We start from the raw sequence: 17,632 nt of genomic DNA, 5'->3' as shown, positions 1-17,632 counted from the left end.
CGATTGTAAATTTATTTCACGGAGATAGAGCGATATTCACTTCTCCAAACCGATTCTATTCACTGCCAAACCGATAACCGTGACTCAAAAATGTTGTGATTTACCGGTCACTTATCGATATAATTTTTTAAAATTAATAATTTGAATCCATATATTTTAGAGTTATTCAATATAGCCCATTATGTATGCCCATTATGTTTACCGCTGATTTATGATTAATTTTTTTAAACTATTGTGTTTTAATTAAAATTTCTTTCTGGGAATACAATTGTTTAATTTTTCTACTCAAGATTAACTTTAAAAAGCTAAAATATATATTTTTTATAGTTATATGATGTAAAAGCTATTAAATATAATAAAATTTTATACATAAAACGCCAATATGGAAATATATCGGATGCAAAAAAAAACTTTAGTGTATTCCTTAATTGTGGTATTGTATCTTAAATTTTTATAGTCTAGAGTTACACATATATAATGCTGATGCAGATGCAATGCCGGATTTTCATGTTTCACTGCTTTACATTAAAAGCTTGGCCAAGCTTTTGACATGAAATAATGTTGTACTGGGCATGCGCTTCAGCTAATGGAACTTTTAAGGATAAATACAATTATACTCGACGGACTTAAAATCGAGTCTATTTTATATGAAACAAGGAAAAATGATAATAATTTGACAAACAATCTAGTGTAGCAATAAAGTGAATTGTATCCTGTAATTGAGTCAACATTTGACCAAAAACACGTTATTGTGAAGGAGAGAAAACTGAATACGTACATACCATACCTATACATATTAAAATGGTAAGGATGAAAAAAGAGTGCCTGCAAATTATTTCGAAAGATAAAATAATTATTAAAGTGAAAATGTGGTTTTTCTGTTATATTAAACCATTTTCCTACTGCTAATGGCCAAAAAACGGTTGTAATTAGACAAGTTTGAACGATATATGAATATGTCCAGATACATATATTATGTATGTTAGTGTAAATGGGTGTATGTGAATATATACGGATATATGTATAGATATATAGTCGATGGTAGTCTCAATAAGATTATATCCTTTTACTCGTGCTTTATTAATTAATTAATTAAACGATTCGGTATTCTTTGTACATCGTTTTTTTATTGATTATTTCTCTTTTATATGTACATTTAGCAATGAATCTTTTGTATAATTCATATACATATATGTATGTACATCAAAGGGTTAAATCTTTTTGCATAGAATATAGTACATGGTGTACATCAGAAATAAAACAGAACATCGGAAATTTATGCAGACCATGTTTCGATATTGGGTGACGATTGTTTCAAATTAGGGCGACATAACTCAATTGTATGTGGGAGCTTTATTGGAATGGGTGTTTTAAAATGTTATAGAGAGATTGGCGAGCCTCTGTATATTTCTTATATAACTATTAAGAATATTCAAAAATAATATAAATTCAAGGCGCATTGTTTTCCTAAAAATAAATTTATAAAAATATATAAATATTTAAATAGGTAGCAGGACACCCACAAACAGGCAGAAGTAGTTTCACCAAAATTTAAGATCTAATGTCTATATATTAAAATCATATTAGAATTATTTTATTTAAAAAAAATTAAACCGAGACCTTGTTAAACCGATTGCTTTTTTTTTATTGCTGTCTGTGAAATATTGTAGCGAAATAAGCTATTTTTAACTGTCCTAATAAATAATATTTTACAAATGGTCTTTAAAAGTTGGGCAATTTATCATTTTTATCGGATTATTATATTCTTTTTTTTCGAAAGGTGTGTTCTTTTAGTGTTGTAATGTGCCAATGTTTCCAAACCTTACAAATTTGTAATGTTAGGAATAACTTTTACTTATTTTCATAATTATTATGAATGTCCTATTTTAAATTTCAGAATAACTACACAAGGAAATATTGGCTATTTTCTCTTTTCTTCCTTGCATTTGCCATATCTTATATTGGTAAGTTTTTTTCAATATTACTGGTGTTTTTCAACAAAATATGTATAATATATACAACATTTTAAAAGCATTTCTAAAATTCTAAAAAAACTTACAAAACCCTAAAAATCTCTTAAGTTTTCTCTGAAAGCATTATCCTCAGTGGATTTCTTTAGATAATCCGAGTTATATATGCAATGGGAGTATATAAATATTATTACTATTTTTTAGATGGCTCATTCATAATGCCAGAAAATGACCCTCCCACAACAGCACCCAAATTCTTATCCAGGGGTCACCTGTACAAGGTCATTGTCGGGGAGACCATCGAGTTACCCTGCAAAGTGCAAAACCTTGGATCATTTGTGCTCTTGTGGCGTAAAGGTTCTTCTGTGCTCACAGCTGGACATTTGAAAATAACCAGGGATCAGCGCTTCAAAATCGTTGGAGACTATAATCTGCAGATAAATGGAGTCAAGACCCAGGATGCTGGAGATTACATATGCCAGCTTGGGGATCAAGAAAACAGAGATCAAGTTCATACAGTAGAGATTTTGGGTAATTTATCTAAAACTTTGTATAAATACTGTATTACATGTTTATTTAATCCTTAGTCCCTCCAACACTTCGAGCACTTCCACATAATGGCCAAGTGACTGCCCGAAAGGGAAGTACTGTCACCTTGGAGTGCAAGGCCTCTGGTAATCCGGTCCCAACCATTTTCTGGTTCAAAAAGGATGTTTTCTCTGGACCTACTCACTTGTCTGATAGCTCCACATTAATATTGGAAAATGTGGATAGGCACCATGCTGGCACATATCAATGCTCAGCCGATAACGGAGTCAAGGATCGAGTCTCCATGGACATACAGCTAACCATACTTTGTAGGCATTCCCATATAAATTAAATCTTTAAACAGAAAAATAATATGTCAAATTATTTCAGCTCCTCCAGAAATTACTGTCGAAAAGTCTTGGGTCCATGCGGCCGAGGGATACGATGTGGAACTCGTTTGTATTGTTCATGGCGATGTCAACTCAGAGGTAAGTTTTTGAATCCTTACCGAGTATAGTTCGGTCAAAAAGGCCCCCAGTGAAGGCTATATCTTTGGCAGTAATTCTTGAGCGGAATACCTTAAAAGATTCGTAAATCAATTCCCCATAAATCTGCATCAAAATCTGGGAACGAAATATATTTTAGATTTTTCATCAACTTTTCTGGGGGACCCCCTGCCAAAATCTAGAAAACTGTGTGGAGCCACTACATGCCGCCCAGCGAAGGCTATATCTTTGGCAATAATTATCAGATTCTTGAGCGAAATACCTTAAACGATTCTTAGATCGATTCTCCACCAATCTGCATCAAAATCTGGAAACGAAATATTTTTTATATTTTTCATCAACTTTTCTGGGGGACTCCCTGCCAAAATCTAGAAAACTGTGTGGAGCCACTATATGGCACCCAGCGAAGGCTATATCTTTGGCAATAATTATCACATTTTTGAGCGGAATACCTTAAACGATTCGTAGATCGATTCTCCACCAATCTGCATTAAAATCTGGGAACGAAGTATTTTTTAGATTTTTCATCAACTTTTCTGGGGGACCGACCCCCTGCCAAAATCTAGAAAACTGTATGGAGCCACTATATGGCACCCAGCGAAGGCTATATCTTTGGCAATACTTATCAGATTCTTCAGCGGAATACCTTAAACGATTCGTAGATCGATTCTCCACCAATCTGCATCAAAATCTGGAAACGAAATATTTTTTAGATTTTTCATCAACTTTTCTGGGGGATCCCTGCCAAAATCTAGAAAACTGTGTGGAGCCACTATATGACACCTAGCGAAGGCTATATCTTTGGCAATAACTATCAGATTCTTGAGCGGAATACCTTAAACGATTCGTAGATCGATTCTCTACCAATCTGCATCAAAATCTGGGAACGAAATATTTTTTAGATTTTTCATCAACTTTTCTGGGGGACCCCTGCCAAAATCTAGAAAACTGTGTGGAGCCACTATATGACACCTAGCGAAGGCTATATCTTTGGCAATAATTATCAGATTCTTAAGCGGAATACCTTAAACGATTCGTAGATCGATTCTCCACCAACCTGCATAAAAATCTAGAAACCTTCGCGGTCGATTCTCCCGCAGATATATTTTCCTTCTTTTTTATTGATAAATATCGTAACAAATTAAAAAATCTTAAATAATGTTCCATTTTTAGATGCTTTGGTATCAAAACTCTTTCCTTTTGGATCCAACTGATCGCCGCTCCATGTATCCACGAGATGACAGATATAGTCTCATTATTAGGAATTTCCAGCCAACCGATTTTGGAAATTATAGCTGCGTGGCAGATAATGCGTTGGGAAGGACAAAGAAATATATTGAAGTTTCTGGCCGACCAGGTCCAGCTGATTTCATTTCACCGGCTTTGAGTGGATTCCTGGATCATTATAATTTAACATGGACCATTGAGTCTATACCTCCTTTGGACGAGATTAAGCTTCTTTACAGACGTCTTTTGGTAATTCCATAAAAAATATTCCTTAAATCCAAAAACTAATCCTATATTTATAAACTTTAGATGAACGAAACTTACCAGCATCCAGGCAAATGGCATGAATACCACATTAAACCCACGCCCATTAGAACCGATGGATCCCACTTCCAAATGTCCTATCTGGTCAAAAACTTGGAACACAATGCAGTTTATGAAGCTATTGTTCAGGCCAAAAACAAATATGGCTGGAACGAGGTATTAGGAACTTTGAAATTAAATTAGAATTTAAATTAATACTTTTTTATCCATACAGATCAGCGACATTCACCAGTTTTACACGCGAAATCATGATCTCCTTCTCGATATCGACATGGAATATAAAATGGGAATCTCGAGCAATATTAGAATATCTCCAACATTATTTGGAACTATTTTGTGTGCTTTTATGTTGATACTCTATCCCATCATTAGTGTTTAAGAAGTAATATGTAGGTTTTATTTGCAAGAATATAATTTAAATGGTGCCTTACTAAAACTTTAGCAAATAATTACATTTACGTGTATGTACATTAAGACATCGTATTTAATATATTAAAATCTCAATAGAATATTTTTCTCAATAGAATATTTATGAATAAAATTGATGTACTTCCGCAATGGTTCCAGAGATCCATGTAGAACATTTATGTTTCAACTATTTTATTATTTTGTATTGATTTAAAAAATTTTTTCTAATAATTTCAATAGTTAACTGTAATTTTCTTTTTAGGATCTATCCTATCTATCTATGAACTGTTAGAAGAAAAATAGATTTGTTAAATACTTTTTTTCGTTGTAATTTTTATTTTTTGAAAAAAAAATATGCTAATCCATCTAGATTAAGAGAGTTTTAAAGTTGGGAAAAAAGATGACCTGAAAACATAGGATCATTTCCCGAAATCCCGATCCACGAACTGAGTGCCGGATTATATCATAATTAAATTCAAAACAAATCAGATAAATCAGCGTAAAACATGCTGATACTGATCGGAAGCAGAGTCTTACCACAAAGACTACGAAATTGGATCATTGGAATAAGAAATATCTATCTGAATGGGCTAGAACGCCATTGAAATAAAAAAAAAACAAAATTCGTAAATTTGCACAAAACTAATATGTATATAAGCACTAGTATTTTCAATACATCATCAAATTGTCATAAAATATAAACAATTACCACGTTTATACGATGCATATCCCCATAACGATAATTATTTTCTTTACCGTATGATAGTTTTCTGTGTTGTGAATTTAACATTTATTGTTACATAAAATCATGCTTACATGAAGAGAATTATTTTTTAAAATAATTTGTTATGATGTGGTTATTTTGACATATCGCTAAATAATATAAAAACATACTTATATCATCAATCGTATAAGCGTAGTAAATGTTGAAAAACTAAACACATTGCTTTAATAAAATTTAGAAATTAAAAATATATGATAATCAAATTCTCAACAGTTGCACCGTAGATACTCTTTCATAATTCTCGACCGATTTGCGACACTATTTTTCGCGACACTCGAATTATACCAATCAGTATTTTGAGAACATCAACCTGTTCATATTTCAAATGTTTTTTATTTTTAGTTTGGCTTTTAGCAATGATTTTCTCTTTCTTATTGAGGTGTAAATGTAGTTTGAACATAAATAAATAAAACAATTGATCGACATTGCAATTGGTAGATGGAAAAGGATAGAAATTTCATAGGATACCTTAAAAATATATACAGTATACAGTACATACCCTCCTGTAATCATAAAATACATAAAAACATATTGCGAACATCGTTCAACGATTGTAGATACGTTTCCATGTTAGGTAATCAAAACGTCAGAAAAACACAAGAGTATTAGCCACTTGAATAAATAATTAGAATTCTAAATAATTAAGCCAGTAGAATAGAGAGTCTGGATTCTTTTGACCACAAGATTTAAATTTCTTTTATTTCATGTACATACGCACATGCAAAATCATAATATCATGAAATATTATTTCACTGTCTGAGATTATTGTTTGACTTAAAATTATATAAAATTTCGTATAAGGAGAATACCTTTAGATACATAATCAAATAACAACATATTAATAGAATTAAAGCAAAATATTAAACCAAAAATACTGTATAATACAAATTTAATCTTTTAAAACGGGAAGATGAAACTTAGTCATAAAATATAACATTCTTTTGTAAGTTTATACATATGTACGTCTCAAAACATATGTGTATTAATGTGTGCGCAAACATCCGTAAAAGATTAATCGTAATATGAACATAATATTTAAAAATGACCGAAATAAAAGTATCTTTTATTTTAATTGTAAGTGTTCTTAGACCTAAGATATAGAAAATATTTCAATAGTGTTATAATTTCGGTAAAAGAAAGATACTTTACTGTAAGCGTGTAAGATCTACCTACTAATAATGAATGGCATTATACATAACAAACTTACAAAGCACGAATAAATCATTTTAATAGTAGATTAACTTACTCTTTTTGTGTGGTTTTATGGAAAATATTTATCGACTTTTGAAGTTATAGCCACCCATTTTCAAAGACAAAAAGACAATTAATTATTTATCCAATATGCATATATTTTTGTCTGATAGTTTCTTTTTTTTTTTTGGTTTTTTTTTAAATAATCCGTTGTCCTTATTATTAAAATAAATAAAATTTTACTTAGGGCTGCTCTGGTGGAGCAGCATCGGGAGATGTTGAAAGCAATGATGGCTGTGGGCTTACTTGAGCCACTGTGGTTGGTCTAATCGACAGCAACTGAATGGCTTCAAGCAATCCATCTTGGCTGGATAGAGGCATAGGCCAGTTTCCTCCATCTGAAAAGGAACTTATGAATAATAATCTATATAACTTTAAAATTATATTCTGGTTACCCGATGTGTGTGAGGTATAACGTTCGGAACTGGACATTTTGAAGCTGGCAGCCTTCACGGTGTTCATTGGCATTATTCTAGTCTGGTTCCAAGTCACGGTATTCTTGTCTGTTTTCGAAGCCTCCCATGGCATTGACCACCGCCTCATCTGGCTCTCGGGGTCCGTAGTGATTCCATCTATTACCTCTCCGGCGGCAGCTTCTGACCATCGACGCTGGCCGTTTAATGGAAAGAGTGGAAAGCTTAAGGACGATTTTACGTTACGGTGAAATGGCATCTTCATGGACAGTAATTGTCCAGGATTTGGCAAGGGACCGCGTGTGTGCTCAAAAATAGCCTGCATAGGATTCGCAGGATCGCAGAAATGCATTTGAGGCGATGGGCCACGTTGTTGGTCAGTAGGAGCTAACAAAGATTATTAATCTGTTAAGAATTGTATTTAAAAAGAAGGATATAAGTTACCAGGCTCTGAAATTCCACTGGCAATTGGGCGTTGGTCGGTTAATGAGTTTCCCCTGGAGGAATCTACTTTGGAACTTGGTCCACACAAGTTCGGCGATGGTGTCTGTGACCGTTGGTCATATTGGCTTCTGAAATTTTAGATTATTTCATTTTTAATATCCTTAAAACCATAAAAATGAATTACTCTACCTCTGCTTCATTACACTGCAGTCTTGTTCATGAGGAAATCCCACTGGGGCTTGGCAAACAAAGCAGCATGTTAGTGAGGAAAATGCATCATAGCTGGCGGCACAGAACTGATGTTGAATATTTATTACTGCCTGGGCATTCTCCAAAATGATGATTTCGTTGTGCTCCCGGAGCCGCTTCTGCTCCAATTCCGCATTGGAAGCCTGTTCCACTGCGTTTAATCCAAAATATGCAGAGTGATAGGAAGTTAATACAAAATTAAACAGACTTCATAAATGAAACGCAAAACTTAATATTAAATGAAAGGTTGGGGGAATGGGGTGATGTCGTCCTTTTGGGTCCTTCTCTGTTAGGGATATAATGAAATCAATACTTTGTATGTGACTAAAAAACGAAAAATGAAATAAAACCATATGATAAGCAATATAAAAGTTTATAAAATCATAAGGTGACAGAATAAATACTTTGGTGGTTACTATTTTTTCCTATTTCCTAGGATCCTATACCTACCCCATGATCCTGTGGCAAAGTCCTGTAATATAGCAAGCATGTGAGTTTTCACAGTGCCTGTGGCTACTGTTGTTGCCCTAAAAAGGTATATAAAATAAGTGATATATGAGAATTTTATATATCTTTTTTATCTTTACCTGGCTAGATCGTTCCATGAGTTTGTGAGATATGAAGTAGTATAGTTGTTGAACATTGGCTTTTCAGTTTGGGACCACTGCTCCAGAACTGCTATAGAATGGGCCAATTTGGACCCAGCGGTACACAGATTATTCAAAGCACTCAAGTAGTTTATCCAGGCGGCAGAGCACTCGCCCAGAGCGGTTTTGGCGGACATTGAAGAGTTACTTCCACTACTGGAAGTAGCCGAATGCCCGGAATTATTGCAGAGCTCCTCCATGGCTAGGATTTCCAGTAGAGTTACAGTAAATCTCTATAATTATAATTTATGAAAATAATATTTGTTTGCTCTTAATTAGGTATAGAACCAGAAATTGTATCTAAAACTTCCAAGTAACAATGATGATGATTAATATTTAATCAACTAATTGGTAAAAAACGATTCGTTGTTACTTACTGGAAGGAACCTTTCGTCGAGGTAATTCAATAAAACCGCTTCTAGATATTTTCTAAACAAATATAATTTCGGAAAAATAGTTCAAAATATTAACTTTTAAACATTTTTTATTCAAGTTTTGGTTTTGAAATAACTGGAAAGCTTAAATAAGTAAAATAAGTGTTGTTTTCTTTCGGGTCGTCAGAATACCAAGCCAATAGCAATATAAAAAAACTAATTGTATATTATAGCTGGCACTGTTAAGTGGCTAATAAATCAATAATATTAATTAACTAATTGGAAATACTTCTGTTATCACATACACAAACTTTCTTGTAAAAAAGCACCAAAAGTTTTTGCCGGTGGTCCAGATGTAGTGCGACCGAAACTCATGTATTTAGAAATCCCAACCATAAAAATTCTACAGTATTGGAGATATAAGTTTTTTGAAATAAACATAATAAATTTAAAATGCTGAGACATTAAATTATAATATTATTATTATGATTTGAGAGTATTAGTTACTCAAAACATTAAATAGTTTTGCTATATCTAGAAAATTACTCGCCTTATAGTATTTTTTAAAAAATACTACATCTAGTATATTTGTTACAGTTCACACTAAACAGCTGATAATTGTGTACTTTTTGCTACGAAAACAAAGCCTGTTGAGTTTTCTCATTAAATTTAATAATTTAAATACTTAAATGAATGTGTTTATTATTTTATTTATTGTTCTTTCCTTCACAATAGCAATTGGCGGACTTGATGCCTTTAAAACGGAAATAGTTCCCGATGAATTTATTGTTTATTTCAATTCCAAGTATTTTGCATCAACCAGAGAATCCTTTTTAAGGACAAAACTCACAAGTTCAAACGTATGTATTTTATTTTAAATATTTCCAACCGTTACTATACTCGTAAACTTCCCCTTAGATAACCAACTGGGAGATTGTTCCACGACTGAACCCTTTCTGGAAATTTCCAAGTGATTTCGATATCTTCAGGATTTTGGAGGAAAACGAAACACTAAAAGATATAATCATTTCAACCATTAATTCGCATCCTTTGGTGAAAAAAGTATCCCCTCAGAGAAGTGTAAGACGACTGCTGGCCTATAACCAAAACAGCAACGAAACTCACTTTGTAAACCGCTCACCCAAAGGAGTTATTAGGAATAGGAACTCCAATAATGATAGATCGCGAAATGTTTGTGCAGCTCTACATGCCAATGTCCTATGGAAGCTCGGCATTACTGGCAGAGGCGTTAAAGTAGCCATATTTGATACGGGTTTGACCAAGAATCATCCACACTTCCGTAATGTCAAGGAACGGACCAACTGGACAAACGAAAAGTCTCTGGATGACCGTGTTAGCCATGGCACCTTTGTCGCAGGAGTCATTGCCTCCTCCAAGGAATGCCTTGGCTTTGCTCCCGATGCAGATCTATACATATTTAAAGTCTTTACAAACTCTCAGGTGAGAATTAAGACGGAAATTAAGAATAACAAAGTGAGCTTGACACATAAAATAATAATTTATTTTAGGTTTCGTACACTTCTTGGTTTCTGGACGCCTTCAACTATGCAATATACAAGAAAATGAATATTCTCAACCTGAGTATAGGTGGTCCAGATTTTATGGATGCTCCGTTTGTTGAAAAGGTTCTGGAACTGTCCGCTAATAATGTAATTATGATTTCATCGGCGGGAAACGACGGTCCCCTTTATGGAACTCTGAACAATCCCGGCGACCAGAGCGATGTAATCGGAGTGGGTGGAATACAGTTTAACGATAAAATAGCCAAGTTTAGTTCAAGGGGGATGACCACTTGGGAGCTTCCGATGGGTTATGGAAGAATGGGTCTGGATATTGTCACCTACGGTAGCCAGGTGGAAGGTAGCGATGTTAGAAAAGGTTGCAGGCGACTCTCAGGCACCTCCGTTTCTTCGCCTGTTGTGGCAGGGGCATCTGCTCTCCTCCTAAGCGGGGCATTGCACAAGATGGACCTAATTAACCCAGCATCTCTGAAACAGGTCCTTATCGATGGGGCGGAAATGCTACCAAACTACAATATGTACGAGCAAGGAGCCGGAAAGCTGAACCTGTTAAGGAGCATGCAGCTACTTTTGTCTTACAAACCAACTATAACCCTTGTACCTCCATTTCTGGACTTCACTCTAAACTACATGTGGCCGTATAGCTCCCAGCCATTGTATCACGGCAGCTCCGTGGTAATTGCAAATGTTACGATACTAAATGGTATTTCTGTTACCAGTAAGGTTGTAGGCTCTCCGAAATGGATTCCCGACATCAGTCAACACGGCCAGTACCTTCAAATATCGACTCGATTTTCTCCTACTCTTTGGCCTTGGACTGGATGGATGGCGGTTTATATAGGTGAGTGGTTCGACTTGAGATCTTTAGCTCTATTTTTATTATTCGATCACATCGTTCTAGCTGTAAACAAGGAGGGGGAAAACTTCGAAGGTATCTGCAAAGGAAGTGTCGCTTTGCTTGTGGAAAGTGTGAAAGTTACTTCCAATGAAACTCTTGTAACTGAAGTTATTTTGCCATTAGCTGTAAAAGTGACACACAAACCACCCAGAAACAAAAGACTTTTATGGGACCAGTATCACAGCCTACGGTATCCACCCCGCTATATTCCACGGGATGATCTTAAAGTTAAGTCGGATCCTCTCGACTGGAATGCCGATCACATTCACACAAACTTTAAGGACATGTATACCCATTTACGAAACATCGGCTATTATATTGATGTCTTGCGGGAGCCATTCACATGCTTCAATGCATCGGACTACGGGGCATTACTGATTGTGGATCCCGAAAGGGAGTTTGAAGATTCTGAAATAGTGGCTCTCAAGGAGAATGTTTACAAGAAGGGCTTGGGCGTGGTCATATTTGCCGATTGGTACAATACAACGGTGATGAAGAAGATCAAATTCTTTGACGAGAATACCAGACAGTGGTGGACACCAGATACAGGAGGAGCCAACATTCCAGCCTTGAATGATCTGCTAAAGCCATTTGGCATTGGTTTTGGGGATTTCGTTGGTGAAGGACACTTCAAACTCGGTGACCATTCAATGTACTATGCCAGCGGAGCCACCTTAGTAAAATTTCCATCCAATCCCGGTGATATTCTTGTAGGAACCAAATTAAATGACCAAGGGCTTTCGGTAGGATATATGCATATAGTGGAACGGAATATTTTATTTGTTATATATTTATTTTTCAGATTATAAACTCTAAAACGCCGAACAAAGAATCCAAGAAAGACTTGCCTATTTTTGGATTATTTCAAACCAAGGAAAACAGCATCGAAAGCAACGAAGAGACTATCGACAATCCCGAGAGCAATTTAGCCAACACCATTTCCACGGACTACTCTACCTTTAAAAATAGGGTTCTGCTGCTTAGGAAAAAGGAGCAGAGTATAAGCTACGCAAAATTAAGCAATCCTCGAAATAATGAAGGACGAATTGCAGTGTATGGGGACTCCAACTGTCTGGACGCAACGCATCTCGAAAAGGCTTGCTACTGGCTTTTGATAACATTTCTTGACTTTGCCATCAACTCACATAAATCCAGTCTGTTGCAGAACCTAAATCGTATTGAGGAGTTTAAGAAAGTAAAGTGGAGTCCCCTACCTCTTAGGATATCTAGTAATAGCATCCAGGCTGTTCCTAAAAGCGAAAATTGTGAACAAATTGACTGGCTAACTGCCACGAAGCAGGAGAAAGATGAAAACATTGAGTGGGAGGTGCCTATTGGAGAGATGGTGCCTCAGGATAAAAATGGTTTGTTGCCATTAATCGACTTTAAAGTGCTTTGAAAAATATTTTTCTTTATTTCCAGAGTTTCCAGAAGACAATGTAATAGAAAAGTTACTGAATGAAGAGATCGTTAAGATATCACAAATAGACGAATACTTTCTAGAGTCTGATGATGAATTTTATTTGCGGTCTTTATTTTTGTTATTGTTATATGGTACAACGATATGTCTTTTAATGTTAATGCTTGTACGTAGGAGGCGACGGCTGTAGGTTGTAGGTTAATATTTGCTCCATCAATAAAGAAACTCTTCAAATATTTTTAGTTTTAAAAACACATTTTATTCATTTGTATAATTTTAAAATCTTTAAATTGTAAGTTACTTAAAAAATTAAAAATGAGAGCATTTCAATCGTTTCTACATACAAATAATTGTATTTGTAAAGAGTTTTTGTTTTATGTTTTTTTTTGAATTAGTTGTAAAAAGCTTTGTGCTTTTGACAAAAAGTCGATGTATTTTTCTAAGTTAAATAAATTATACGTATTTAATATATTTGAATTTGTTTTTTACATTCAAATTACAGTTATAGATATACAAAATGTCCAATAATTTACACTTAACTAAATAAATTAATTTACAGGAATTTTATTACTTTATCGATGTCGTACCTAGTGTATGGAAAGTTAACCTTAAACTACGGCTTGCTCTTATCTGTGGCAATATACAACATAGCCTATCATTTTTTTTCGTTGTCAATTTTGCTTTTGTCCAACGACGACGACACCATCCCGCCACCATTGGAGGGATATAGCTTTTCCAAGTAGTTTAATGATTCGTTCAAAAATGTCTGCAACGAAAGCGTTTTATTATAATTATTTGGGAGGGACTGAAGTCCTTGAGTAACTCACCTGGAAAGCGTGCAGAACAGCCATAATGGCGGGCGATCCGAATCCGTGGGTAATCAAAGAGAAATGTGTCAGGTGGCGCTGCATCGAGGGCTCCAGCAGGTGCTGTGATCTCGTCCCGAAGTGGGTTGTCCGATCTTGACTTAAGATCTGCATTAGTTCTTTTGTGATCTAAAAAAAAATGGTTTTAAAAATTAAATTATAAGATAAAAACGTAAAAAATATGTAAAACTTACCTGCTGGGAATGAAGGATGAGTTCTTTCCGGCGGTACGAGTCCTGGGGCTCCGTTTGATGGCGCACAATGTACTCCGCCAGCTGCCTGGCCGGAAATTCGGTTTCGCACACAAAGTGAAAGTCCTTGGCCAAGTGAGTGGCCTCCCCCTCCACCAGGGACGTTAGAAGCGTAACATTGGCAGCTTTTCGCCTACCAGCCGGCAGATTCAAGCCAATCTTCTCCAGCTTCTCCCTCAGCAGGCGTCCGCCATTCTTGCTTTTGGCCCTGCAGGAAGATGGAAAGTTATTATTTTTTTGGATTTCATTAGGAGTTAGGATTTGTGAGGAACACCTACCGTCGAAGGACTCCGCCCAGGAGGGACGCGTTCAGACACTCGGGGGGCGACAGGCGACGCTGCACTTCGGCGATGGTGACCTTGTATTTCGAGGTGCTCGAGAGGAGGCTAAGGCGACCGGGAACCGCACAGAACACCTCGCTGGGCGAACCCGATCCAAGGTTCCCGGCTTCTTTTCCGCTCTTCATGCCTTCATAAAAAAAATCGGGAAAAAAAAAGAAATACATCAAAATACAGACTCCATTGGTGTGTAAAATAAACACTAGTAGACATTGTTAGGCGACATGGAAAGTATATTATTAATGGCATTGTTGTTATTGTTATGGCAGGACCAAGTGTGAATGCAGGACGTGAGGATCGTTTTACTCGAATCCTGCCAATTAGAAGGGCAAGATTCAATTTCACAATGAGTCGGGGGTTGCTCCATCCAAACACTATTATGTATTAGGGCGTGTTTGTAGTTCCGCCTTTTTCGCAACATGATTTGGAATGCAACTTGCAAGTTCCAAAAACTAATATTCATTGTAAGAGAGTGTAAGTATGTCATCAAAAATATATAAATGAATAGCTCATAGAATCAACCCCCTAAAAAACCAAACTAGTTGAATATTACTCTAAAAAGTTATTGGAAAAAATATAGTTTCTATGGTTCTTAAACTATCTTTCCTTATGAAGTAGTTGATCTCACTTGTCCCTCAAAAAGTGAACATATGTACATATTTTTCATCAAATGACCCTTTAAACTTTGAATAATTGTTTCCATATTTGAAATTATTTACATAAAGTTATGGCGGGCAATCATCAAAGGGTGGTTTTTGAAGCACAACCATTCATACAGAGAGGTCCTGTTTTGTTTTAAAGGAGTATTTTATATAGCTTACTTTTTATTAGCGGCAAATCCGACATGAAAGCCACATTATCGTCTAGGGCAGGAGCTTGGACATCGTCGACAGCATTCTGAAGGGCTTGATGCAAGGCCAAGGACTCGTGTTCGTGTCCCAGTCTGGTGCCATGGGCTGCTCCTGCCGATATTGCACTACCGTAATCGCTTCTCCTATCCGTATACGGAAATCCATGGGACAGTTGTGTCTATAGAGTTAGGATTATTAATAAAATTATAGGACGAGGATTATTAAAAGTCTAAGACAAGTTTAAGCTAAATAAAAGCTACAAATATTTAATATATGATATCCTTTTTACTGCAGTTGGAAAGGATATTTTTGTAGTTAAGTGTTATTGCTGCGTGTATTGTAAAAATGATGCCGATAATTGTAAGATTATTAATACATCAGTGGTTCGGTTTTGCCAAGGGGTTGAAGTTGCCTCATAACCATAGCCAATCCCAGCTCCGTGCCAGCAAAATACATGTGTGTGTGTGTGTGCAGACCGGCTGCCACACACCAGCACAAACGCACAGGAGAGCTTCGGCCAGAGTATCTGTGTGAGCATTTTCGCCCTTTGGCGGACAGATGCGCACCAGAGGATACGCCTTTTCCTAACATTAACGTTGCGTTTTTACTGCAGCGCCTTAGGATAATGCCGGGATGTAGATGTGGATGTGGATGAGGATGTGGCTGAGACTGAGGCTGTGGATGTATGGATGTGGCAAACAGACTCCCTTTGGCGAACTAAGGCAGAGCTAGGAATTTCATCGTTTTCTTGGCAAGATGTTCTCGTGAAATCTGAAGAGCATTTTTAACATTTTTCGTAAAACGTTGTTTTTTAATGCACTCGAATGGAATTCGTTCAAAAATAACTTCGACAACTTTCACAGAATAAGGGGCAAGCTTTCCACCCCGGCAGCATTTTCAGGCAAGGCCTCCGGAAGCCAAGAATGTAGGAAAATATGCCAAAATAATGCGAAAGAAGACGCAAATTCTTAAACGGATAAAAGATTGAGTTCGGGGCTCAAAGTATCTTCTAGTTAGTATTTACAATAATTTCACTCTCAATTGTTTTACACATGAAGAAATTAAATATATCTTGAGATAATTTAATAAAAAGGATTACTAAAATTCAATCAATTATTATGTAAATATGGCATTAAGTTATTACTTAAGATATCTTTTGAATTACACATTTTAATCCTAAACTCTTTATAAATTTTTTTTGTGTTCAGTGTACTTACGACATGTCCCTGCAATTCCGCCTCCCTGTGAGTCCTGTGTATCCCCAGTTGATCCTGCGTGGACCTCAGGCCCGCCAGCTGGTTGTAGTGGTGCAGAGGAGCGTGGTGCAGCGAGGACAGGGGCTGGCCGTAGGGATCCGTGCCTAAATACTCCAGGGCACCGTGGTTCTGCAAGTAGCCGGGTACGGATATCTGAATAACAGTTGCCAGTAGTCGGGTGGGAACCCACTAGCGCGAAAGGGGGCTGGGGTGGGGGACAGGACTTACCTGTTGCTGGGGGGGACTCTGCGTGGAGTGGTGGAAGGGGGGCGGAAAGTACGGCGGCTGGAAGTCGGACTGCAGCGATTGGTGGTGCATGGTGGCCGCCGATCCACCGCTGTGCCCACTGTGCCCGGTGGCCGGACCGCTCCGGCCCGTGTGTCCGCCGGAATGCGTTGTGTACGCCGCACTGCTGCCGGATAGCCCTAGACTCCCATGTCCACTGAGCCGTTCCTGGGGGAAAACACATAAACGCACATTAGTCCATTTTGTAAAACATTTCCGGTTGCAAATTGACTTTTGAAATTTTTTTCCAACAATTTTTTGGGTAGCGAGAGTTTATAGAGATAACCCGCCGGTAAACGAATAGAGGATGAATACATATAACTTTGATATTTTATACATTATTTTTCTTTAAATAGAATATATAAATCACATTGTCCTTAAGGAATATTTTAAATATGTAGATCATACTTGCATTATGATACTTTTCAAATGGATTCTACTTTTCCTAAATTATTCATATTTCCTCATATATTTTTATATTATATGTCCCAGTCTTCTTTTTCTTTTAAATATAACATATTTCCTCTCAAAATCTACTAAATATTGATTTGCAAACTTTTTTAAACGTAGATTAAGTTTTGTAATTCATACTTTTCAAAAACCCTTGTTTCAAATATAAAATATAGAAACTTAAAAGGTTAAGCAAAGATTTTATATTTTAAATAAATTTATTGAGGATTTTAGAAACTTCAGTTATTCTTATTTTGAAGATTAAAATGAATATACATATAATATAAGTTTTGATTTAAAAAAACCAGAACGTTTCTATCACGATCTTTTTGCCCTTTTTCCAAACATAAG

General features: G+C 36.0%; 4 protein-coding genes across 13 annotated transcripts in view; 2 read left to right on the top strand and 2 right to left on the bottom strand.

The window, feature by feature from the left end:
* Nucleotides 1–562: 562 nt before the first annotated feature.
* LOC6493565 (lachesin) lies at nt 563–6,988 on the top strand. The gene is made up of 8 exons (XM_001957972.4): nt 563–804; nt 1,898–1,964; nt 2,175–2,501; nt 2,558–2,827; nt 2,889–2,986; nt 4,178–4,480; nt 4,541–4,711; nt 4,770–6,988. Exons 1-8 carry the CDS (start codon nt 802–804, stop codon nt 4,932–4,934), a joined length of 1,404 nt encoding a protein of 467 aa, XP_001958008.1. The 5' UTR covers nt 563–801; the 3' UTR covers nt 4,935–6,988.
* Nucleotides 6,989–7,075: 87 nt separating this feature from the next.
* LOC6506370 lies at nt 7,076–9,516 on the bottom strand. Of its 3 annotated transcripts, none has more exons than XM_032454329.2 (8): nt 9,431–9,516; nt 9,129–9,180; nt 8,692–8,984; nt 8,555–8,631; nt 8,045–8,273; nt 7,856–7,983; nt 7,394–7,798; nt 7,076–7,336 (listed from the first exon to the last, which is right to left on the bottom strand). In XM_032454329.2, exons 3-8 carry the CDS (start codon nt 8,949–8,951, stop codon nt 7,182–7,184), a joined length of 1,254 nt encoding a protein of 417 aa, XP_032310220.1. In that variant the 5' UTR covers nt 8,952–8,984; nt 9,129–9,180; nt 9,431–9,516; the 3' UTR covers nt 7,076–7,181. The 3 variants fall into 3 exon arrangements, with proteins under 3 accessions (XP_032310220.1, XP_014764722.1, XP_032310221.1); XM_014909236.3 differs by having other exon boundaries at nt 8,045–8,255; XM_032454330.2 differs by lacking the exon at nt 9,129–9,180.
* Nucleotides 9,517–9,714: 198 nt separating this feature from the next.
* On the top strand, nt 9,715–13,455 carry LOC6493566 (membrane-bound transcription factor site-1 protease). The gene is made up of 6 exons (XM_001957973.4): nt 9,715–9,985; nt 10,044–10,586; nt 10,655–11,507; nt 11,568–12,307; nt 12,367–12,928; nt 12,987–13,455. The coding sequence occupies exons 1-6, from the start codon at nt 9,815–9,817 to the stop codon at nt 13,172–13,174; spliced, it is 3,057 nt and encodes a 1,018-aa protein (XP_001958009.1). The 5' UTR covers nt 9,715–9,814; the 3' UTR covers nt 13,175–13,455.
* Nucleotides 13,219–17,632, bottom strand: part of LOC6506369 (transcription factor AP-2-epsilon) — a 29,587-nt gene continuing 25,173 nt past the window's right edge. For 4 of the 8 annotated variants that reach the window (XM_032453957.2, XM_014909235.3, XM_044714690.1 and 1 more), the window contains 7 exons: nt 16,775–16,999; nt 16,508–16,699; nt 15,261–15,468; nt 14,380–14,569; nt 14,045–14,309; nt 13,812–13,979; nt 13,219–13,750 (listed from right to left, as the gene is read on the bottom strand). In XM_032453957.2, the coding sequence (XP_032309848.1) occupies nt 13,640–13,750; nt 13,812–13,979; nt 14,045–14,309; nt 14,380–14,569; nt 15,261–15,468; nt 16,508–16,699; nt 16,775–16,999 (1,359 nt within the window). In that variant the 3' untranslated portion in view covers nt 13,219–13,639. The remainder of the gene's footprint in view (nt 13,751–13,811; nt 13,980–14,044; nt 14,310–14,379; nt 14,570–15,260; nt 15,469–16,507; nt 16,700–16,774; nt 17,000–17,632) is intronic. The other 4 variants (XM_032453958.2, XM_001957974.4, XM_044714691.1 and 1 more) reach the window with 1 other exon arrangement.

Source organism: Drosophila ananassae, chromosome 2R, assembly GCF_017639315.1.
Source record: "Drosophila ananassae strain 14024-0371.13 chromosome 2R, ASM1763931v2, whole genome shotgun sequence".
Lineage (NCBI taxonomy): Eukaryota > Metazoa > Arthropoda > Insecta > Diptera > Drosophilidae > Drosophila > Drosophila ananassae.
Note: the sequence above shows the minus strand (reverse complement) of the source record. Positions and strands in the feature narration are given on the sequence as shown.

What these genes read in the sequence shown, in the direction of transcription:
- LOC6493566 (XM_001957973.4), top strand. Translation starts at nt 9,815, where the DNA reads ATGAATGTGTTTATTATTTTATTTATTGTTCTTTCCTTCACAATAGCA. An exon ending in CAAAACTCACAAGTTCAAAC is followed by an intron (nt 9,986 to 10,043) that starts GTATGTATTTTA and finishes ACTTCCCCTTAG; the next exon opens with ATAACCAACTGGGAGATTGT. An exon ending in AAGTCTTTACAAACTCTCAG is followed by an intron (nt 10,587 to 10,654) that starts GTGAGAATTAAG and finishes AATTTATTTTAG; the next exon opens with GTTTCGTACACTTCTTGGTT.
- LOC6493565 (XM_001957972.4), top strand. An exon ending in TCATACAGTAGAGATTTTGG is followed by an intron (nt 2,502 to 2,557) that starts GTAATTTATCTA and finishes TTTAATCCTTAG; the next exon opens with TCCCTCCAACACTTCGAGCA. An exon ending in ATGGCGATGTCAACTCAGAG is followed by an intron (nt 2,987 to 4,177) that starts GTAAGTTTTTGA and finishes TTCCATTTTTAG; the next exon opens with ATGCTTTGGTATCAAAACTC.
- LOC6506370 (XM_032454329.2), bottom strand. Translation starts at nt 8,951, where the DNA reads ATGGAGGAGCTCTGCAATAATTCCGGGCATTCGGCTACTTCCAGTAGT. An exon ending in TGCAGTGTAATGAAGCAGAG is followed by an intron (nt 7,984 to 8,044) that starts GTAGAGTAATTC and finishes CTAAAATTTCAG; the next exon opens with AAGCCAATATGACCAACGGT. An exon ending in TTATACCTCACACACATCGG is followed by an intron (nt 7,337 to 7,393) that starts GTAACCAGAATA and finishes GTTCCTTTTCAG; the next exon opens with ATGGAGGAAACTGGCCTATG.